This window comes from Haemorhous mexicanus, chromosome 3 (genome assembly GCF_027477595.1).
Source record: "Haemorhous mexicanus isolate bHaeMex1 chromosome 3, bHaeMex1.pri, whole genome shotgun sequence".
NCBI lineage: Eukaryota > Metazoa > Chordata > Aves > Passeriformes > Fringillidae > Haemorhous > Haemorhous mexicanus.
This window is the reverse complement of record NC_082343.1, coordinates 15,562,784-15,586,293: the sequence shown is the minus strand read 5'-3', so window position 1 is coordinate 15,586,293 and position 23,510 is coordinate 15,562,784. Positions and strand designations below refer to the sequence as shown.

Genomic DNA, 23,510 nt, shown 5'->3' with positions numbered 1-23,510 from the left:
CTGTCACTGAACTCTGCATTCCAGTTGACTCCTCCTTCTTTCAGGAAGAAACTAAACCATGATGTGTGCTTAAAAATGCTTAACTCTGCCAATTCCTTTAGGCTCGAAACATTAAAGACCAAGGCTTTCTGAAGAAGCAGCATATTAAGTCTGATATTCAGAAAAGCTGTAATGAAGCAGGTTTTTTTTTTTTTTTGAGGATGTTCAAGTAAAATCATGGACTTTTGATATAGACACAATTTAAAACCTCTTTTAATGACTAGACAGAAACATTAGGTGTGTTCAAATCAGACCATGTCCAAAGTCAATCAGACTGCACAAACAGTTGTGGTTTTCTTCTGGGCTTCCAAATAAGCAGAAAACTGATGGCTTCTGTAGCTCTTGGCTTCTCCTGTGTCCAGGAACCTGGACTTCTGGCCCCAGTCCTCGGTGGTGCAGCTCAGAACCTCTCAGCTGCTCTGCTCGCCACTGCCCTAATATTGCCATAAACTTTGGATGGAGGACTTCCTGCAGAAGAAGGCACAAATCTATTCAGGAAACATAATCTGTCACAAAAATGGATGTGTTGTGCTCACACCTGTGTTAAAAGTGGAGAACTAAGCCAAAGGCTGAGAAGGATGGGCAAGGTCAGTCACCATCTTACTTCAAGTGCAGAGCTCAACTTCTGCTTTCAGAGTGGATGCTCCCTTTGGCTTTTGAGACCCCTAAGTAGGGAATGCTGCTGCTAAATCGAAATGCAGAACATCTTTCTGCAATGTGGTGAGGTTTTGGAGCCAGAAAGCAAGTCCTGGATTCCCTGCTTCTCCCCCAGATTTTTCTCTTAAGAGCAACAAGCCAACTGCCAGCAAGCTATTTGCTCCAAATGTAGGTGTGGACAGGACAGGGAAGAGGGTGAGAGCCACAAAGCAGTTTCTCAAACTGCAAGATTCATAAGTAGTGAAGATTAGATAAGAGGACTTACCTAAAATTAGATTGCAAATTGCTGTTCGTGCCATTTTAATGTTCTGAAAAGATCCCAAAATATGAATTTTTCTGTAAAAAGAAAAGTAGCAGTAGTTAACAACGTAACTTGAGAGATTGCACAGTTAACAGAGAATTGGAGGTTAAATGTGGAACTTTTTATCAGTGTACTAGTTTCTTTTCTACACTTGTAAACAAAAAAAAAACCCACTGAAACCCACAAAACCTACAACGTAAGACTTGTGCTCTTCTAAATCCTTTTAAAAAAGATTTTACCATTTGCAGATTTAACAGTGTAGCAGCTTCAGGAGGAAAACATTGCTGCGTTGGTGAGTTCAACTTTGATTATTCATAAGAAGGAATTCTTATGCTATGGGGAGTGACTGAATTCTAGATGCGGTGGTGACACCATCATTCTCATAACAAAAGGTCAAATAACTTGTAGTCATTAAAATATTCTCTTAAATATTTTTTTCTTACTACTACTCTACAACAGTTTCATAAAATTGAAGTTATCTTTGCTTCTGGCATAGGACATGGATTAGCTGAGGCGTTGTGCTTTGCCTAGGAGGAAGTTAGTCTGTACTTACGTGTCAGCAAGAACGATGCGTGTCCTGGTCACATTTTCTATGGTGAATTTGGTTTTTCCACCTTTCCCTGCTATTCTCCCTATTGCTCTTGACAGATGATCTCCTTTCAAAGGTTTGACTGAAATGAGAATAGCATGCCCAGGGTAACAGCAGTGGTGTGTATTCCTGTTAATGCTTCCTTTGGTCAAGTTGCTGAAATAACTTGTGCCAAGTACTACAAAAGCAACTTCACTGGTCAACACAGATCCATCTGGATTTCAGCTTTTTTTTGGCTAGTAGTGCACACTACAGCCAGTGCTGACATGGGGTTTCTGGCACGCAGAAGAAACTTTAGAACTGCAGAGAAAGGCACTGCACTTTGTGTTGAGGAAATGGAGGCAAAGTGCACCAAGCTAACACTGGTAGAAATTAAGTAGATCAGGTTTAGATCGTGCTCTACAGGGGACTCCAAGGAATCTCAGTACTACATAAAATTAGATGTTTGTGACTTTACTGATCTGTGAGGGCAAGTGATAAAAGTGGAGCAGGGGGAAAGAAAAAACAAATCCATAGTAGCAGGACGCACACATGACTTCTTGAATGCTGCATCAGAAAATACTCACCGTCTGTAACTTCAAATGACTCTAGAAAGAGATCGTCTAATCTGATGAGAGCAAGGGCATCCTAAAAGAGCAGGAGATCTGTTATCAGCAGTTATTTTGTTCCAGTAACACAGCTGAAAGCTGCTGTTCTCTTTATACACACAACCTAGCAAATAACAACTAAAGTTAAATCCACTTTTTTTCAACAGCAATACAAGTATTTCCATGTAGAGAACCCTGCACAGGTTTGCATGCCCCTGCATTCAGCCCTGCCTCCCCAGTGCAAGTGGATCCAGTACAAGTCTAGAGGAATGAGCAGCCCCTACAACATTGAAAAAAGTGGGTTTGTTTTCTCCAACAGGCCCAGTCCTATTTACTATCTACTGATGATCTGGATGAGGAGTCCACCTTCAGCAAATCTGCAGATGACACCAAGCTGCAAGTGCAAGTGGTGATCTGCTGGAGGCTAGGAGGGCTCTGCAGAGGGACCTGGACAGGCTGGATGGATGGGCCAAATTCATTAATATGAGGCTTAATAAGTCCATGTGCTGGGTCCTACACTTTGGCCACAACAATCCCCTCCAGAGCTACAGGCTGGGGACAGAATGGCTGGACAGCAATCAGGCAGAAAGGGACCTGGGGGTTCAGCTGACAGCTGGCTGAACACAAGCCAGCAGTGTACTGACACAGCCAAGAAAGCAAATGGCATCCTGGTCTGTATCAGGAACAGCGTGGCCAGCAGGACCAGGGAAGTCATTCTTCCCCTGTACTTTGCACTGGTTAGGCCATACCTTGACTATTATGTCCAGTACTGTTTTGGGCAGCCCAATTTAAGAAGGACTTTCAGATGCTTGAATGTGTCCAGAGAAGAGCAGAAAGGCTGATGAAGGGTCTGGAACAAAAGTCCTACGAGAAGTGGTTGAGGGAGCTGGAGGGGCTCAGCCTGGAGAAAAGGAGGCTCAGGGGAGACCTCATCACTCTCTACACCTGCCTGAAAGGAGGGTGTAGCCAGGTGGGGGTTGGTCTCACTGCCCAGGCAACCAGTGACAGGACAAAAGAACACAGTCTTAAGCTGCACCAGGGGAAGTTTAGGCTGGATATTAGGAATAAGTTCTTCACACAAGGAGTGATTGGGCACTGGAATGGGCTTCCTAGGGAGCTGGTAGAGTCACCATCCCTGGAGGTGTTTAAAAAATGACTGGATGTGGCACTCAGTGCCATGGTTTAGTTGATAAAGTCATAGGTTGGACTTGATGATCTCAAAGGTCTTTTCCGACCTAGTTAATTCTGTGATTCTGTGAGTTTTGCACAGACTGGAGGTTATTAGTTTGGGCTTAAGAAAAATGAGCAGTCTCTACCAGTGCAGGGGACCTCAGAGATTATTCCTTTATGCTTGTCTCACACAACCTATGTTCTCTGTTTATGTGTTGTTTGAGGGCTACTTTTTTATCCGGCATTATCTTAAGAAACTGGATGTCTACTCCAGTCACAATTTCTAGAAAACAATGATTTCTAGAAAACCACCTAAGGATTTTTCTCTCTTTATTTCTTATTGTAATTTGCAGAGAGGCCAGGGACAGATCAGTAAACTGGAGCAATCTCACAATCTCGTTGTTGGGAGACTCACCTCTACTTGAAATCCAAGTATAAAGGCTTTCACAAAATCAGCTGCTTTTGTCAGAGCACTGAGATCCTTTGTCTCTTGACAAGTCTGCAAGACAACATGTTATGTTTGCAAATTAAGACCAGGCAAGTTAGGAGCTGAACTTTAAAGTCAACCTGTGCTTGGAGGGGAGAGAAGAGAAAAGCTGCTGAAAATCCACACCACCACTGACTGAGTAGAACCCTTTTGGTAGAGAAAACCCAAAACCAACACAAACTAAACTGCAACAGCAAACAGCAGAAAAAAAAGAAGGATGGTGATGGCAGGAGAGTTATTCTAATGACAGTACTCTAAATATGCCTTAGCAGATGTATGAAATTAATTTCAAAGTTTTATATTGATGATGGATATGGGCAAAATAAAATTAGCTTGATTAAGAACAAAAACTACCTTGTTATTCACCAGACATCATTTCATATCAAAAGGTGGTGTTAAAATCCCAGGGTTTTCTCCTGCACAGTTATTGAGTGAAACTGCAGGAGTTCCTGCTCCTCCCTACCTTTCCCCTGACGTTATTTCTAGGAAGTAAAGTAAATAAGGGATAATTCTGTCACCTTTCCTCCAATTCCTGCCATCAAACTTGTGATAACATTTCATGGTTAGGAAGCAAAATTCCTGTTGTATTTTCACTATTATATAGGAAGATCTCTCATGTCACTGGTGCTAATACAGTGAGTTGTTTGTCAAAACTTTAGATATGCCCTTAAAAATTCCTGGTGTGAACATTCCTCAGGAGGAATAAGGATAAAGAATGAGTATCTACAAGAATTACAGGTTTATACAGGTGTCTGTGCCCTAAGGTATTCCATTGCAATCCATTAAAGAAAAATCACATGCTATTAAACTATGGGCCCTTATTGTCTGCCGCAAATAAAGGCATTAGGAGATTCAGTGCCCCTTTATAAGATATTGTTTACTGTCAGGTCAGTATTTGGTAACCTTAAATAGCCAGAAAACATTGAATTACAAAATCGTATCTAAGACATGGATGAAAATTCTTCCTTAATGTACATAACTTTCTATAGTGCATAACCTTCTCCTACAAAAATTGAACACTACCCCAGCTTCTGCTGGCTCCTTCTGGAACAGATCTGTAGTTCTGGATTTTACTTGCAGTAATTACTTGTTCTAAGCAACAACTGCCAGATCCCCGGGGAGGTGACACCACACAGTTTCCATTTTTCCAAGCATTATATGGGATTTACGACTTCTCTGGTCTTTAATATAGACCAAGAACACCCATGAGAAGAGGCCCTGCATTTCAGGAGGCAGAATCATAGAATGGTAAGGGGTTGGAGTGGACCATAAGATCATCTAGTCCCAACCCCCCCTGCCACAGGCAGGGACATCTGTCACTAAACCAGGCTGCTCAAGGCCTTATCCGAGCTGCTTTGAACACTGCCAGGGTTGGGATAGCCCCGGGCAACCTCTTCCAGTGTCTCACCACTCTCACACTAAAAATCTTATTCCCAACATCCAAACTAAATTTTCCTTCTTTCAATTTGTAAACGTAACGCCTTGTCCTGTCACTACAGTTCCTGACAAAGAGTCCCTCTCCAGCTTCCTTGGAGGCCCCTTCAGACACTGGAAGGTGCTACGAGGTCTGCACACAACCTTCTCTTACCGGGAAAGACCCAATAAGTTGCTCCCCTTACCTTGATCTCAACATTTCTCGTTTTCAAGTTGAACCTGATTTGAAGCTGCAGATGCTCCACAATGGGCGTGAATATCTTCATCCAGTTCTCCTTAAGGGGCGTGTACCTGTTGGCCGGCACAGGGATCTTCCTCAGCTCACCTTTCCCAACCTACCGGGGGTGAGACGCAGCAGGCCGTGAGGCGGGGGACAGCGGAGATCCGGGGGCGGCATTTCCCCGGCACCCCGCGTACCCCGAGCGCCTCGGCGGCCACGGGCGGGAACGCCGGCCGCTTGCTGGGCCGCGGTTCCGCCGTGTCCATGGCAGCTCCTGCCACCGGCTCCTCGCCGCCCGCCCGCCGCTTCCTCCGGCTCCGCCGGAACACGACGCTGATGAAGCCGCCGCTCACGGCCGCCTCGGTCTCCATGCTGGCCGCGGAGCACACGTGGTACGGCTGTCGCCGGAAGGGGCCGGCGGGCGCTTCCGCCGCAGCCGCCGGGGCAGGGGAAGGAGAGGGGCGGGATGTCGGCGGTGGTGGGTTCGGAGCGTCCGCAGGTGGTGTCGCACGTCCAGCAGGCGCTGAGCTACACCGTGTTCGATTGTAAGTGGGTGCCCCGCAGCGCCCGCCTGATGTGCCTGGGCAGCGCCGCCCGCGGCACCGGCGTCATCCAGCTGTACGAGCTGCGCGGAGCCCGTCTGGAGGTGCTGCGGGAGGTAAGCACGGTCCCCTCGGGAACGGCTGCCGGGACGTTTGTCCAGAGCCCGGGGATAAAAAGCAGGAGCTGATTTGCCTGTTAAATGTGCTGATTCCCTGATACCCTGTCGTTCCTTGATAAGGGGTAACGTTACCGCTTTCCACAACTCCCTGAAAGGTTGTAGCCGGGTGGGAGTCTGTCTCTTTTCCCAGTCAACTGCTGACAGAACTTAAGCAGCTGAGGTTTCGATTCGACATTAGGAAGAATTTCCTCACAGAAGGGGTGATTAGGCATTGAAATCGCTGCCCAGGGAGGTGATGGAGTCACCGTCCCTGGAGATGTTTAAGGAGAGACTGGATTTGGCACTCAGTGCCATGGTTTAGTTGACAAGGTAGTGGCCGGTCATAGGTTGGACTCGACCATCTCAGAGGTGTTTTTCAACCTGTGACTGTGATTCTGTGGTTTTGTTTACTCCTGTGTTTTGTAGTTTATTTTCGTGTGTTGTGTTACGGGTTTCTGGTTTGTGCCTGTGTTTGGCTTTTTTGGGGGTGTTTTTTTCGTTTGTTTGTTTGTGTTGTTTTTTTTGGTGTTTTTTTTTTGTTGTTTTTTTTTTTTTTTTTTTTTGTTGGTGTTGGTGTTGGGGTTTTAGGTTGGTTGTGTTTTGGGGTTTTTTTTTTTGGCTAGTTGGTTGTTTGCTTTTTGTTTGGTTGTTCTTTTTCTCTCAGATTGACCTTTGAATGTTCTCTTCTTCTGAGGCATAGCCGTTCCTCAGGTGCATAAGGCCCCCGCTAGGCCACAAGCAGAGTGTTTTTCTTCCAGACTAGTAGCCTCGACCCTCTGCTTTTCTCTGCACTGAAATAAACAGGGCAGGAGATATTCCTCGGTTTTAATGACTTTATTTAAAGTGATCAACTCAGAATGGGGGGTTTGGCCGGTCAGCGGGTTCCTGCCGCTGCCCCCAGCAGTGACTCGAAAGAGGAGGATTTGTAGCTCCGTCCCCTAGGGAGCCGGGAGTCCTGTACTTACGAGGGCAAGTGAGGGTGTACGCAGGCTTACGTATGGGTTGTCGGTCTAGGGGGTCCTGGGTCCGACTGACTTCGTTTTTAGTCGGGGCGAGGAGTGACCAAGGTTCTCAGTATCTCTGCCAGCTTCTGACCTCGCCCCTGCTGTCCTAACACCACCCTGAGCTCTCAATTCTGCTTGGGCTCATCTCTCTTTTGGGGTATTTTCCAGGATTTGGTGGGGTTCTTGTCCCAATGCAGTCTGGGTTTTGAGATACATCTGCATGTCTCCTGAGATGCAAATTCCCCCCTCTCTCCCCACTGTCCGGGGGGGTTGTCATCCTCTTGGCAGCAGGCAAGGGTGGTACTGAAAAAGAGAATTCTCCACAATAGAGGGTTAAACGACGATACTCAACGATACTCAACAGGTGATTACAACATTTAACTAACAAAAGAACTCTTGGCCAGTGATCAGTTCCCAGCTTAACTTCAAACTTCTGCAGCTCCTTCTCTTAAAAATGGGTAACTCTTTTTTTACTCATAACATGCAGAAAGACTAAATTCAAAGTGCAGCTTGCCTTCAATAACATTTTCATAGTATTTTGCACCAAATATCCCATGTGTGTTTCGCTGACCCTTGCCCTTGTGCACTCCTCAGAACTGTGTGGCCTGTGGGTGTTTTTGCCTTTTCCATATGCTGACACAGACGTTTCCTTTCTTTAAAAGATTGAAAAGCCCAAATCTATAAAATGTGGAACTTTTGGTGCTACATCTCTGCAGCAAAGATACTTAGCTACAGGAGATTTTGATGGAAACCTTAATATATGGTAAGCACAGATATTCTTTGAAAGTGTTTTCACTTGTTGTTGTCCATGTCTGTCTAAACAAAAGTTCTTTTTGTGGATTTTGCATGAGATGCTCTCCATGCTGCCCGTAGTTGGGACCCCAGTGCAAGCTTTGCTGGCTACTGTATTTGGACCATGGCTGTTTTGTAGAAACAACACAGAATTCTGCACCCTGTTTAATTCAGTGCTGCTTCACTGCCATCTTCTGTGTGCAGCTACAAAAACCTGTTAAAGTTCTGTGAGGTTGTCCTCTGAAAAGACGCTTTTGGATGGATGCATGAGTACAAACAAGAGGTTGTATTCAACCTAAATTTCATGTCTAGATTAAATATATATTTTTAATATTGACATTTCAAATGTTTCCTCTAGGTCCCTGAATTATTGGTGTAATTAATGTTTACGTAAATTTATGATCAAATAAAGTAGTACTGTCAAAAGGGGATTTTTTATTATCATTGTTGTATTGCCCTGTGTCAAGGAACTACTGGTTGGAATAGCATGAATTACATGGACAATTACTAGTTGAAATGTAAAATAAAGTTCTGAAGGATTCTCAAAAAACGGGAATCAGTGGGAAAGAACTATGAAACTCATGGCTAGATACAATAGTCACCTGAAGTTAGAGAGCAGTAGTCAGAGCTAGGTGGGGATCAATGAATCAAGTTATTTTATAGACCTACTGAAAGTAAAGATTCTTGGAGTATCTTGATCTGTAGTGTGATTAATTTTGGAGCCCAGCATGTAAAACTGGGTCTGAGTGGTTGCTGCGGTGATTCTCACAACTGCCTTTACAAAGAGGGAGGTCCAGAACAGAGCCAGATCTTTTGGAGCAATCCAAAGCGGTAGCCAAAGAAGGAATCAAACAAAGACTCATGGGTTCTTAGTGGTGATATCCATATTTGTTCTCACCGTTAATCTGAGCTTTTATGATTTGTGCTCATATTTCCTTTCATTTTTATACAAATCCTGAGTGTCAAGGAAAAATGCCATGTTTTCTGTTCTTTTTCTTTCTTGCCTAGGAATTTAGAAGCTCCTGAAATACCAGTGTATTCTGTGAAAGGTCATAAGGAAATCATAAACAGTATAGATGGTGTAGGTGGCTTAGGAATTGGGGAAGGTGCACCAGAAATTGTGACTGGCAGTCGAGATGGTGAGTTAGTGAACTCTGCAAGTCTTCCCAGTTCCTCTGAGCCTGCAAGCTCTTGATGGCAGGGCACAGTCTGCCATCCAAACTAGTTACAAGCTGTTGCATCTAGTTCTTTGTACACTGTCTTTTGAATCTTTCTTGGGACTGATTTTCTCTAATTCTTCTAGAAGCCACAGATAAGCAAAAAGTACTGTTGTCACTGGGCATGAAACAGAAGGAACACAAACCATGATAAAGGCAAAATGTCAGCTAGAGAAAATACATCCTTAACGAATGCTTTCACTCTGTTTCTTTTTAGTTTTGTGGTTCTTTCTTATATCCACAAAACACAGTGAGGCTTGCTAGAATTGAAAGAGTTGCTCATGTCTTTTGAATGATTAGGATGAAAAGCAAAGGGCTTTCCTGGGAAGGTGAACATAGTATGACAATGTATTCCTAATACAAAATCTATTGTCTTTCTTTCCCAGGAACCGTGAAGGTGTGGGACCCAAGGCAGAATGACACTCCTGTGGCTAATATGGAACCTGTACAGGGGGAGAGCAAAAGAGACTGCTGGACTGTGGCATTTGGTAATTGATCAGATTATGACTATTCCTCCCTCTCACATAATTGTGTTTTGATGATTGTCAGTGTATTTCAGGATGTTATGGAATACTTTATTTTGTATGGATGCATAAGTAGCAGGTTTTCTTTTCTACACTGTGACATTTATGTGTCGGTTTTTTTCTTCAATAAACCAGTTTTGTGGGTTTGTGATAGGTAGGTTTTGGACTCATTCTCTAATCACTTTGGTCACCCTTTATAGTTGGACTTGATCATCTTGAAGGTCTTTTCCAGCCTAAATAATTTGATGATTCACAGATAAGCTGTGCAAGCTTTACTTATGTGCCTAGAAATGTAAAAACAGTATATCTAGCTGCATGGTCTGGAAGGAGTGTAAACATTGCCATGTACAGGGAACTCACCATTGTTGTAGTGTAGCTGTAGCTACCAAGCATTAAGGAGTTAATTTAAGAGAAGTCCTTTGAAGCTTAAGAGCAAATTAAAGAAAACAGCAATGCTTGGTGTGAGCTCTGCATTTTTCTTTGGAGAGAGCAAAGTTGCTTGTGTCCTACGCAAGATTTTTCTAGACCCTTCAGGTTTGAAAACCATCTGGTTCACCACATCTTAATATCTCAACAACTTTTTGTTATTGTTGTATAAATGGAAGTTGAAACTGAAGTGCAGGCCTGGGACTTCTGAAATTTACAGTCTAAAGAGGTTTTGTGTATTCTGCTAAATTCTCTCTCTGTGTCCAGGTAATGCTTACAATCAAGAAGAACGTGTTGTATGTGCCGGATATGACAATGGAGACATTAAATTGTTTGACTTAAAAACCATGTCACTACGATGGGAGACCAACATTAAGAATGGGGTAAGGAAATCACAAAAGTTTTTTTCATTCCAGCTCCTATGTAGGATGGAAAAATTAAAAGGACTCTGTCTGTGTGAAATTTACCCAGATGTTTCTGCTGAGATTGTACCATGGAATAATTTTCTTTAGGTTCAGCAATGTGAGGTACCCATCACATTCTTGATCAGGACATTTTTCAGTGGATTAATGTTTTCAGATCAACATGTTTATTTCCTGTTTGATGATGATATTATTGTGGAAATAACCAATGATTAATACATATTTACAAATCACAAAACACCCATTTTTTTTAACAGTGACTAAATTATGAGACTGAATTTATCTTGTTCTATATCCAGGTTTGCAGTGTGGAGTTTGACAGAAAAGATATAAATATGAATAAGCTGGTGGCCACATCGCTTGAGGGAAAATTCCATGTTTTTGATATGAGAACTCAGCATCCAAACAAAGGTTTTGCTTCTGTTTCAGAGAAGGTATGGGGAGACTGAGAATGTCTTAATAAGAGACAAAATTTTTAAATTCTTGCTGTCAAATTACTACAGGTGTAGTACAAATAGGTAAGAAATGCCCAGGTTAATTCATAATTGTTTTGTTTTGTTTTGGTTTGGTTGGTTGGTGTTGTTTTTTTTTTGGGGGGGGGCTTTTTTTTTTTGTGGGTTTTTTTGTTTGTTTATTTTAGTGAACAAAATCTGGTGGTAATTCAAGAAAAGCCACTTTTGTGGTGAAGTTCTTTAGGACTTCCTTTTTTTAGAAAAGGCTTAGTTTCAACTACTAAGTTCCATACTATGATTCAAAGCAGATAAGGTGTTGGAGGTACTTGATTCTAAATCAAAGAATTTTTTTACAGAATAAACCAATAAATTTTATTTATTTATTTATTTATAAACAATTTTGTAATAAAATGTGAAAATAGAATTTGTTGCTCATTTAACGCATTTAGGCTTTTCCTTGGGGACATTTGCAGACAGATATACATTAAGTGAGAGGACGTGTTGAGGTTTTTCCCAAAGTGATTTCTGTTGCTATCTTAGTGCCCTGGCTGAGGTATGAGTTGTTGACTGTGTGTTTTGTTTGCACAGTGTTTCTAATATATTCCAGTAATGATTTTAAGAGATATCAGTGAAATTACCCATCCACTATGGGAAGGCTGGGCTCTTTTCATACAAGCGATCTCTGTTTTATTCTGTGTCCTTTCCTATGAAGTTTATCTCCAAATGACTTCTGTACAATGCTGATTTCCTTTTATTAGGCACAAAAATCTACAATTTGGCAGGTTCGGCACCTGCCACAGAACAGAGATATATTTATGACAAGTGGAGGATCTGGGAGCCTTCATCTCTGGAAATAGTAAGTGATCAGTTCTCCAGCCAGAAGTAAGAAACAAACCATTTAATGTTTTAAGAAAGAATCTTTCTGAAAATGATCAGTGGGGTACTGCTTCCAACCTCAGAATATCTGGTTAAAATTATTGCTTACAAATGCAGTAGAATGGGTGATTTCAGTGTCACTTGATCTGGAATCTTGAATTAATCCCTAAGAGAATGTTACAGCACTGGTGAATCTTGCCCTTGTTGTCTTCATGTAATGAAGATCTAATTATATCCTTGGTTAACAAGGTGATAAATGGAAAAAAAAGGGTTTCTTAAAATTCTAATATGGTAGCAGTTACATCTGAGAAGAGTATTGAAAGTCATGAATTAATCATTCTTATATTTACATCTTCTTACATTACGTGGAAATATAATTTAATAGTCCTAAATGCAATGAAGTTGGTGCATTAAGTTGCAGAAGCACAGTTGTGATGAAATTTTTCTGGGCTGTGGTAAAAGCCAACCAGTTAAAAAATGAAGAGCTATAGGATAGGGGTGTCAGGATTCAAAATTTCCCACCTCCTTTTTTCTTTCATGAAATGTCTTCTAAAGTATGCAGCGTAGATATAGCTGGATATGATTATTCATTTCTTTTAAGACATTTATTTGCCTTATCTGTAGAGTATAAAATAAAGAGGGTGATGATGATGTGTTTGTATCAATACATTTCTAAGTAGCTGTTTTTGTTTAATTTTCTCATTGGCAGTGAGTACCCAGCCCAGCGCTCCAAGAAAGATTCGGAAGGATCTGAGATGGGAGTGGCAGGGTCTCTTAGTCTCTTGCAGAATGTGACTCTGTCAACACAGCCCATCTCTAGCCTGGACTGGAGCCCTGACAAAAAGGGACTTTGTGTCTGTGGGGCTTTTGACCAAACTGTGAGGGTGCTGATAGTTACAAAGCTTAACAAAATTTGACAAGAAAATTAGAATTTCTGATGAGAAAGCAATATAGTTTGCAGTCTGTAAATATGGTAGGGGGAGCCCTTCTATTTCTAATTTAATTTCTTCTTTAATAAAATCAGATTAAAGAAATAGAAGCCAGATTTTTCTATTGAAAATTCAAATATGTGCAGTCAGAATTGTTTGGCTGATTGTGCTGTCATGAACTATAAATTGCCTGGGCACAAAAGTTAACCTTCTAGAAATGTGAATTTACAATGAAAATAAAATGTGCCTTTAAAATGTGTTAGCACAGCTCTGTAATTTCAGAGTTTGTGTTCAGTTTATTCATATTGCAAATCTCTTCGCACTTGTTAAATGGTTTGGCTTTATTATATATAGTGTTGTCCATGTGCATTCATGCAGTGGGAACTACTACAGAAACTTGTTGTGTTACTGGATTTATTAACTAGAATGTTTGTTAAAGTGACTTAAGATTATTTACTACAATAGAGAAATGATAACAAAGGCTGAAATGCTCAGGTTTAAATGAGTAAGGTTTTTTTGAAGACCATACTGAAATTAAACTATCAAGCAAAACGCACTTTTATTGTTTTAGTTTGATTTCCTATTAAGTTTACATGTTCTGTTGCTTTTATACCTGTTTTCAACTTGATATTCTAAAAATAAAATTATGTGTAGTGTTTTCTTAATATGAGCAAAGTATATTATTCAAATATCCAGAGATTTAGAGAAGTAATGTATAGAAAAACCTCACAGGTTAATAAACCCTAAGCTTTGTGGAATGGAGAAATCCTTCATGCCTCTGTAGCAGAGGGTGGGCAGGAGGAACATTACAGTAGACCATAAACAAAGTGTGTCTGTGGAAGTCCTTTGTTTTAGTAGGTCACCGATACTCTCCTCTCCAAACTTAGGTTCTTGTATTTCAGATTTAGCAAGGGCCAGCAGGGATGAAAACAGAGGCAATGTAGGCTAAATATTTTGTGGAAGGCAAAGATTTATGAGATTCACCTGTCTTCCCTAAGACTTGATGGTTTGCTTTCAAGTGTAATATTTAGTATCTGATTTTTTTGACCCAAGTAATCCCGTCTCCTTTTGTGCAAGGTGTAATATTGAGAGCATATTCTGAAATGATTTTGAATGTTGGCCTTCTTAGGGTGCATTCCAGCAGGAGGGAATCATTACTCTGCACTCTTGGCTGCAGCTTTGGGGGATGTGGAATTCAAAGAATTCAAGTGCTTCGAGCATAAAATGCACTGTTGCATTTTATACAACAAAGCCACAAAGATGGCTTCCATTAGCTTTGTGCTGTAAATAAAATATACTCACTGAAAGGTGTGAAAGGCTGTGGAAATTGGTAGGAATAAGTTTTCTTTCTTTAACAGTAACTGAGTCAAGCATAGAGTGAGGGAAGAAAAAACTCTCAGCGTAGGTACCTGCAAGGAAAACAAAAATCTCCTGAGCACAGGACTGGGCTCTTGGTGCTATTTTTTTGTACTTGTCCTGCAGCAAAAATGTCCCTTTTTTATTCAAACAATTCCAGGGAGATCTCTTAGTGGGATACAACTTAGAGCCAGAACTATTAAACAACAATTCTTAAAGCTCCGTGGGCCTCAAAAATATGAAATGTGTGTTACCTCTGTGCACTTAATTTTGAGATTCATTTTATTCCTTGTTTTGTAAATGAAGGAATGTGTTCCCCTCGTGAGTAGAGGGGAACACATAGTTTCATGAAAACATAACAGTTTGCATATAAGAAGCTTGCAAAAAACTGAGAATTGGAGAAAAGCACAGATGGAAGGCAGTGTGTCCTTGTTCCTTAAAGGTTCCTTAAAGGCTGTACCTGTGTACCTACAAAATGAAAGACAGTTACTGTCTGGAAAGAAGAGCAGCTGCTTGTGCCTGTACTGTGCATTATCTCCTCAGCAGATTGAATTTCTGCTTCTTTGAGGCTAAACCAGAAAAGGCTGCCTGTGGCAGCCCAGCCTGCTCTATTTATAGTCCTTCCACTTCTTGCTGAAGTGTGGCACCTTGCCTCTGCAGCCTGCAGAGCTGAAGTGTGTTCTAAATAAAATCATAATGCATCTGAGATGTCATGCCCACCAAATGCTCTCTGATGCAGCTCCAAGGACTGCTCTGAAAAACCCCTGCCTCGCCCAAGGCCAGGAACTGGAATGTGCTCCCAAATTTGGAGTGACTACATTTAACAAGTGTATCTGCCTGGCAGCTCTCGCTTGTTTCCTGTGCAAACCATCCCTGTGTGCTCATGGAAGAAAAAATCTGTTTACAGGCATGACTGCAGCCTGTGTAGAGGGACATGTTACAGGTCTTATGGGTTTGTGCTTTGTGTTTTTTTGAGATGCTGCCCAAATCCCCATCAATCAGGTTTGGGTCTTCTGTTTCACATAGATATGTGTATAGATACACATATCTTCTGTATAGATCTTTTGAATTATACAGGTCCTTGGAGATTACAGCCCTCCAAGGTTTCCGTGCATGGAGTCAGTATTTGCATACAGTATATAGTTTTCATCACAAAAAAAATTACAGTTGAGGCATGATTTGGACCAAATTTTAAGCAATGTAAGGCAAGTTGTAACCCTGTATGGGAAGCTGCAATGCTGTGCTCTCACCTCTTCACAACCACTGATTCTGTTAGGGACATCATGGAATTGGTACAAAGAAGGAAGATGGGGTATTGCACAGAAAAAGAAAGATGTGTGCTCTTCAGTGATTCCTTCAGAGACAGCAGACACAGCTTGTCAATACAGTTCAGCTCATCTTCCCCAAATTATTCCTTTCAAATAGATTTGATAGCAGAGAGGGATTTTGGGTTAAGCTGACTGATCTGTAAGAGGCTTGTGGCCTGCATATTCAACTCTGTAATGAAGTTGTCTAAAGTTGGTATTGACAAAATGCCAGGAAAATACACTGATTTACTGCTTTTTTTACCCTATTATTAATCTTGCTTCTGACGGTGTTACTGTTGAGTTTTCAGTAGCATTCACTTTAAACAGAACTGCCCACTCTTCAAAATTGTTTAGACCGAAGTCTGTTGGTCTAGCATGTATTAAAAGCCTTTATATATGCAAAATATTTTGCAGTAGCATACTCAAGTCCCAGTACATTGGGCAAGGGCAGCTGTTGATTCAGGCTGGAGCCAAGAGCTGGATCACTTGGAGTGCAGCTCCAAGCACAGCTGTGGGACTGCCTCTGGCAGTGCAGGTTCAGCCCGGAGGAAAGACCAGATGGGATTTCTGTGGATCTGGGCCAGAGCTATTCGGCGACTTGGTGATGGTGACCAGTGGCCTTGGCTGTGAAATGTTTCCATGACTTCTGGCCTTTTTGGGAGGACCTGCTTTCCACAGCACAGCCTGCCTTGGGAGTTGCACAACATTGACCCACACAGGACACTGGATTAGTGTTTCCTGATGGCTGCAAGAGTATCCAGGGTCTCAAGGGCACTGAGTAGCTGCCCCACATTCTGGTCTGTCTCCTCCTCAGCCACCAATAAAGCAATTGTCACGAAAGTTTTGCAGGATCCTCCAGGAAAGGTGATCACAGCAGGGCATCTCTTCCCAACAGTTTTCTTCAGTATTACATTCTTACATGGTTGATCTGGGCCAACTGGCCCAATACTTTGCTGGTGTGATTCAGGACTGTAGCATGAGCAGGAGCTGCTTCTAATAGGCAGTATGTGTGTGGCAGCCCTGCTTTGGAGACTAGCTCAATTTCACAGTATGGTTCCGCATTTTATCAATCAGTCTCTGAGCCAAAGATTGAGCCCAGTGCTGTTTAGCTTAGTACAACTACAGCCTCTGGGACAGATTTCTCTTCAAAGAGTACTTTTTTTTCTTTCCAAGAGATCTACCCCTCTCCTGCCTGTACTCCCCTGCAATCTTATTAAATCTTCTGTCACCATCTCCATGTCTGGGGATTTGCAGAGGGAGCTGAGGTGCAAAACCATGTAAGAGCACATGTAAGTTCCATCTTCTGTTATGCCTGGCAGTCAAAATAGCCTGTGCAGAATGTATGGATTGACATTCCCTTCCCAGAACAATGCTGCTTTCCACTCTTGTCAATGTGCAGGAGGCCATCCAAGGCTGACACTCTCCGCTTCATATCCCAGCTTCCTTCTGGAGAAGCCATGTATGTTAAGGAGTGTTTTGATTTTCTAGAGCTTAATGATGGTGACAGAAAGGTTGAGCCTTTATAGGTGAAAATCAGGGGGGCAAGCCAACAAGTCAGATGACCTGGTGGGAATCTGCTAGAGATCATCCATCCAGGGTGAAGAGGCAGATGAAAGACTCTATAAGCAGCTGAGCATTTCACAATTGCTAGTCCTTGTTCTTGTGGGGGACTTCAACTTACCAGATGTCTTCTAGAAATACAGCAGAGAGGAAACAGGTGAGAAGATTCCTGAAGTATGCAGCTGAACAGAGAGTGTTGGCTGGAACTTGAGAAAAAAAGAGAGTTTATGACCTGTGGAAGAAGGGGCAGGAAACTCAGGAAGACAAGAATGTCATGAAGTTTTATGGAGGGAGAAAATTAAAAGGGCCAAAGACCAGATAAAACTTAATCTGTCAACTGCCACACAATAAAAAAAAATCCTTCTTAAATACATTAGCAACAAATGGAGGGCTAAGCAGAATCTCCATCCTTTATTGGATGCCAGAGGAAACACAGTGACAAAGGATGAAAGTAAAGGCTGAGGTACTTATTGCTTTGTTTGGCTCAGTCCTGAGTAGAAGACCACAAGACTTACAAGGAGCAGCTGAAGGAGCTGGGGTTGTCTAGCCCCAGCTCTGGAGAAAAGATGGCCCCAGGGAGACCTTATTGCTCTGAAAGGAGGTTGTAGCCAGATGAGGGCTGGCGTATTCTAGGTAACAAGCAACAGGATAAGGAAATGGCCTCAGCTTGCACCGGAGAAGGTTCAGACAGGAAAACTTTCTTTGCTGTGGTGAAGACATGGTAATCAAGCTTTGGAAAAGCCTGCCCAGGGAAATGGTGAAGTCACCATCCATAGTGGTATTTAAAAGGACCATGTAGATGTGGCACTTAGAGACATGGTTTAGTGGTGGGCTTGGCAGTGTTGGGTTAACTTTATGATCTTACCTAAGGATTCCTTTCTAAAAAATGGTATGATTATATGGTTCTTCAGCATGGCAGTGAAGCTGAATGTTTTTCATCACTATGAAAAGTCCATCAGCAGCATAAATAAGCTCAAGCAAGCTCCCCTAGGTTTCTTGTGATTTTAAGGTTATGAAACATTGACAACATTCTCTGAAGCGAGAGGATGTGTGGGTTGCAGAAGAGCAGTAAAAACCCACAGAACTGCACAGCAATTGAAATACAATGGGATTTTTTCATGTGACAGTGGATCAGAAGTAGTAGCTCAGCCTGTTCACCACATTACATTGCAGCAGTTGCTCACTATTAAACTGACTGTTACAGCTTTGCAGCTGAAATTACTCTTTCCTTCAAGTAAGTTCCTAGTTAACTCCCTACATCCCAGCTGCTTTTGGAGTGTCTACTTACAGTAAAACCCACCACTGGCAAAATTCAGGTAGATGCAGCTAATGAAACCAGTTCAGTTGCCTCCCATGCTAAACCCTTCATTTTTAGGTCATCAGTCTTCCTGCAGAGATGGACAGAAACCCTCCTTGTTCCTTTCTAGTGCAGCTCAGCCAGGCAGGACTTTGTGGCCTGTTCAGCAGATGTGAGGGACAGTCACTCCTGCCTTGCAGAAGACTGTGATAGCACAGGCCTGTGGCATCTTTATATCGAGCAGTGTTTTCCCTTTCTGACATTTGCATTCCCTTCCTCCCACATCCTGCCGTTACAAAGTGCATAAGGAACATAGCAGCAGCCACACTGGATTAGGCCAAAGACTTATATCCTGCTTCTTCAGGGAGCATGTGCAGATAAATAAATGTTAAAAAACACTTTAAAATGACAACTACAATTTGGGTCCTAAGTTGTCTTAGGCTTTCTGCTAAAACTGAGTATAAAATATATGATTCTATTGAACTTAGGCACAGAAGCTAACAAGTGAGACAGGTGGAATTCTAATGCATTTAAAAATAAACCTCAATTTCTAATACAATTTGCTTCCAATCTTAGTAAAAGAGAGATAGTGTAAAAAAATTACAGTTTTACCTACTAATTGGAAGAAATGCAATCTTCGATTAGTATCAGATCAAATATTCTACACATGGTAGATTGCCTTCAATTTATTTCTACAGTTTCCATAAATGCATGTAACCTAATAGATATATATATACATTCAGTAAATAAGGCTTTGTGTGTAAAGTAACCCAGTACTTCACCATATCCTGTCATTTTATCTAGCTGGCATGAACACAAGCTCTTTTGATCTGTACCAGCTATCACTATCTCAGTGTAGATCTCATACTCCCTATCTGTTATGCTAAAAAAGCTGTAATTAGAGGGCTTAAGCTAGTCTTACTGAATTATATTATTTTTCCTCCCTAAACCAAAGATACATCAGTCTCAGTTTCCTTCTTTCTGTGTACTTTTGCATCTGTATTTTGATTAGAAATCTTATGTTTTCAAAAGAGAAAAGAGTCTGTGTTTAGTAGGTTTAAAGCCATTCTAATTCAATCTGTGCAGAAAAAAGGGCATTTCCAGAGCATTTTAACTGGAGGGTGAGTCTAAGTTCACCTAGGCTCAGGCTGCCACATACGCTGCCCTTAAGTTCAGCAAAGTGTAACAGAACATGGAAAATTTTGGAGGTTACATTTCTTTTCCACTGTGTTAATGTCACTACTATAGGATTTTTAGTTGCTGAAAATGTGGGTTAGCCTCAAGACTCTCTTCCCCTTCTCACCCCATCTAGCAAGTAAGCAAAACAAAACTGGCAGCCAGATAGATACCTTGGTCTCTCTTTCTCTTCTCACCATGTGCATTGTAATAAATCACTGTAAAATCTCTATCCTTGTCCTCCCTCCCTGCACTCATCTGGTCTCAGCAGAATTCAGGCAGAGACTATTTCCCATAAACAGGGCATTGAGCCAGGTAGCTGCCTGTCACTGTCCTTTCAGAAATGTCTGTCTTCTGATTTACCAGAGGAAATATTGGGTACTCGCCCTTCTTCCACCAAGGAACAAGTGCACATTGGGTGATACTGGCAAGCAGGTGGATGTGTGTGCTTCAGTTTATTCCTGCTACACCCTCTTCTGGTAACTTGCTGTCTGCCCACACATGGGATTGCAGACTCATTAGATTACACTGCAAAGAAATTAGATTGCAAATTCATTAGATTACGCTGCCAAGAAGTGGGCTTCACAATAAAAAACTTCCTATTCCAAAAGGCCCAAGGTGCCCTTCAGACACATGTGTACTACACACATGAACATATCCCAAACTGGTCTGCTTGCCAGATTTTTAGTCTGATTTTAGAGTCTGTATTTTTATCCTGCCAATAGTTTATTAACCTCTTTGTTACAAGTAACTTCTAGTAATCTTTGTTATATTCACATCAGATTCACAGCAGAAGAATCAAGGCTAATTTTTTTCATTTACATTGTCTTCTGCATGACATCTCCCAAAGCTTTTTCAGTGGTATTGTTTCAAGGAGATAGAGTTGCCACAGCAGGTCTGTACGTCAGGCTGTGGTGCTTTGCATGACCCAGGCTGTATAATGATTCCAGTGAGGCCAAGACTACAGGATTTGGCCTCCACTTTGCTCCACAAAGAACACTGACTTTGCAGGAATCATTATGTTGTATGTACAGTGGATGAGATGCATCATAATAATGCAGTAATTATTTTAAAGATGCTTGTCACTTTGACTACTTCGGCAAAAATATTCAGGATTGTTTGCTCTTGTGTCAGGAATGATAGAGAAAAATCAATAATCATTCATAGGCCTCTCAAATTAAATGGTTTCCATTAAGTACCAGATGCCAGTACAACTTTTTGTGGATAGACTTGTCTATAGATATCCATATATAAAATAATAATATATTTTCAGAGTGGCACCAGCATAAACCATTTGAATTATATGAGCTGTATCTCAATCAGATTTTGGCTGGGATAAATGGGAATTCTTAACTCCTCACTCACTGCTCCTGAAAACCAAACAGGCAGTGCAGCCATTTTAAGCAGAAAATGAATGCTTTTATACCTAATGATCTCCTGAATGAACTGGCTTGAGAAATTCCAAGACTTGGCACTCAGTGTAGTTAACTGAAAAAAAGTATAAATCTGTAGTAGTCCAGAGCCAGTAGGAGCAAATCTACAACAAATGTAAACCAGTAGAAGGAGACAGAGCCACACTGTATGACCAGGGAATACAGAGCACAATCTGTACTGCATTAATGCTCTACCATGGTTACAATCTTCTACAAACAGAGTTGGTTGAATCTGAACACTGATCAGCACGTGTTGCATTTTCCTTTGATTTGTAATTGAAACAAAATATTTGGTTTAGGAAATAAGACTCTGGCAACAATTTCTGCCTAACATTTGGCAAATCAATTAGTCTATCAATCAAATCTCCTCTTTGTATTTCCTGGTCTGTGACATGTGAATACTGAGATAAGAATGAACTAAACATATGTTAAGTGTTCTGACCTCCTTGTAGACATTTGGCATACTAGAATTGCAAAGTATTATTCTATTTAGGAGGGCAGGTCTTGCTAATTCTCTGTTACCCTTCAGACTGTTCTATTTCTGAATATTTTTTAAAGAAAAGTCTCTTAAATTCCCTTTATTTACAGTGCATAATTTTGTACTTGTACTAGTAAAAATGAACACGAGAAAATAATTAAGACTGTGTTTTTTGAAAATAAGAAATGTCTACAAAAATGCAGTGAAATATTTTGTAATTACAACAAAATATTAGCACACAGTAGGGATACCATTCTCTACCCCAGTGATTCTACCACCTGTATGTGTCCCACATATGGCTGAAAGCCTCTTAAATAATTCCTGTGTTTGCTGCTTTTATAATACCCATTTGCAGCCACTTTTGATTGAAATTTAGAAGTTAAACCTTCAAATCTCCTGCAGGAAAAGGAGACAAGATGTAAACAAGAAACAATGTCACCTGAAGAATTTTAGATATGTTTCCAACTGGGACTAGGGAGAAAGACTCTCATTTGCAGTACACACGGATCTAATTAGAATTGACATAGTATAGCATTTAGATAATGTAAACCAGCTTATTAAAAGGAAGCTCACTTTTGTGGTATTTTTAAAAGTATTGAAGGTGCAGGGAAGTGCACTGAAGCTAGGTAAGATCCCCAAGTTCTAGTCCTGTTTCCCCTAGAGATAACTCTACTTTCCCCAGCCTTGAACTTGTCCTTCTCCAGACACAGCCTGTTTTTCTCTTCCTCTAGACACTCTGTTGCTGAGCAAGCCAGCTCAGCACATTTCCTTCAGGCAACCAGCCACAACTTAGTCAGCCACATGCAGGTTCCTCGTAACCTACAGTTGAGATTAGGCCCTCTTCAACTATGATGAAGGACTCCAGTGATCTTTTTTTGGAGGGGATAGGCTGCAAAACCTAAGTTACAATGAGCTTCATATGAGCTTGTGAACAGGAGGAAAAAAGAAGTCTATGGCAAGTAATGCCAATACTGTTGATGCAGATACTGACTTCTGCTTTACTATTTATCAGAATGTAAACCTGTAAAATGTGGACCTTATCTTTTGGAGCCACAGATGGGTTGGTACAATCCTCCAGTCAGTGAGCTCTTGCAGTGGAGAAGTATGAATCCACTGCATTTTGAACCCAGATTTATTTGCTGAAATCTTATAGAATCCTAGAATGCCTTGGGTTGGAAGGGACCTTAGGGATCCTCTAGTTCCAGTCCCCTGCCATGGGCAGGGACACCTTCCACTGGATCAGGTTGATAGAGCCCCTCCAGCCTGGCCTTGAACATTTCCAGGGATGGGACATTTGCTTCTCTAGACAACCTGCTCCAGTGCCTCACTGCCCTCACAGTCAAGAATTTTTTCCTGATACCTAATCTAAAACTATGCTCAGTTTGGATCCATTCCCTCTTGTCCTGTCATCACATGCCCTTGTAAAAAGTCCCACTCTTTCTTGTGGGTTCCCTTCAGGTACTGGAGGCAGCAAATAGATCACTCCTAAGCCACTTCTTTTCCAGGCTGAACAACCAATTCCCCTGTAGAAGAGGTGCTCTGTGTTTCCAATCCTTGTGGTAGCCTCATCTGGACTTGTGGAGAAACACAGTGGAAAACACAGCCAATAACACAACTGGAAAGCAACTCTCACTTGAGGGTGAGGTGAAGATGTGCAGTGTCAGGAACCAGTGCTGACCCCCTGGGATGACTCCATGCAATTTCTGGCTTTAGGAGACCATCTCTACACACAATTTGTGTCTCCTTTTTTCCAGGCAGCAACTGCAGGAGCTTGGGAACAGCTGGAGATATGTCGTGCTGGCTGTTTACCTTCTCCACTCAGAGGAGCCAGCAGCTGGAAAGCATGTTCCTGCTTTAAAAGAGCATCTCCCTCCCCACTGTAGAACACCAGAAGATAAGGGCCCAATGTGTGTCTCATACACTGATAACTGGATGGCTGTGGAGCCAATGAATCAGACAGGAATCCCATCCGACAAGAATTCTTGGTAATAACAAAAGACTGTTGGTATTAACACACTGTGAAGAACAACAAATTGTGACTGGAGAAGGGGGCCATGAGGAGGTAGGGCACCACTTT

The 23,510-nt window shown here is 41.7% G+C and overlaps 2 protein-coding genes across 3 annotated transcripts; one reads left to right on the top strand and one right to left on the bottom strand.

The window, feature by feature from the left end:
* Nucleotides 1–222: 222 nt before the first annotated feature.
* PNO1 (partner of NOB1 homolog) lies at nt 223–5,902 on the bottom strand. The gene is made up of 7 exons (XM_059840960.1): nt 5,682–5,902; nt 5,450–5,599; nt 3,759–3,842; nt 2,153–2,213; nt 1,551–1,668; nt 962–1,032; nt 223–507 (listed from the first exon to the last, which is right to left on the bottom strand). The coding sequence occupies exons 1-7, from the start codon at nt 5,853–5,855 to the stop codon at nt 440–442; spliced, it is 726 nt and encodes a 241-aa protein (XP_059696943.1). The 5' UTR covers nt 5,856–5,902; the 3' UTR covers nt 223–439.
* A 15-nt stretch (nt 5,903–5,917) lies between these two features.
* DNAAF10 (dynein axonemal assembly factor 10) lies at nt 5,918–23,465 on the top strand. 2 transcript variants are annotated; one of them, XM_059840959.1, is made up of 8 exons: nt 5,918–6,142; nt 7,851–7,951; nt 8,989–9,119; nt 9,584–9,685; nt 10,415–10,530; nt 10,869–11,003; nt 11,780–11,877; nt 23,188–23,465. In XM_059840959.1, coding segments are annotated over exons 1-8 (876 nt in total). In that variant the 5' UTR covers nt 5,918–5,950; the 3' UTR covers nt 23,189–23,465. The 2 variants fall into 2 exon arrangements, with proteins under 2 accessions (XP_059696942.1, XP_059696941.1); XM_059840958.1 differs by lacking the exon at nt 23,188–23,465 and adding an exon at nt 12,607–13,491 and having other exon boundaries at nt 5,919–6,142.
* The last annotated feature ends 45 nt before the right edge of the window (nt 23,466–23,510 follow it).

Bases quoted from the DNA above. Each gene is read 5' to 3' on its own strand.
- PNO1 (XM_059840960.1), bottom strand. From the start codon at position 5,855: ATGGAGACCGAGGCGGCCGTGAGCGGCGGCTTCATCAGCGTCGTGTTC. The intron at 1,033-1,550 runs GTAAGTACAGAC...TTCTTTTTACAG, and splicing joins CGCATCGTTCTTGCTGACAC to AAAAATTCATATTTTGGGAT. The intron at 508-961 runs GTAAGTCCTCTT...CTTCTTCTGCAG, and splicing joins AATTTGCAATCTAATTTTAG to GAAGTCCTCCATCCAAAGTT.
- DNAAF10 (XM_059840958.1), top strand. From the start codon at position 5,951: ATGTCGGCGGTGGTGGGTTCGGAGCGTCCGCAGGTGGTGTCGCACGTC. The intron at 10,531-10,868 runs GTAAGGAAATCA...TTCTATATCCAG, and splicing joins AGACCAACATTAAGAATGGG to GTTTGCAGTGTGGAGTTTGA. The intron at 11,878-12,606 runs GTAAGTGATCAG...TCTCATTGGCAG, and splicing joins AGCCTTCATCTCTGGAAATA to TGAGTACCCAGCCCAGCGCT.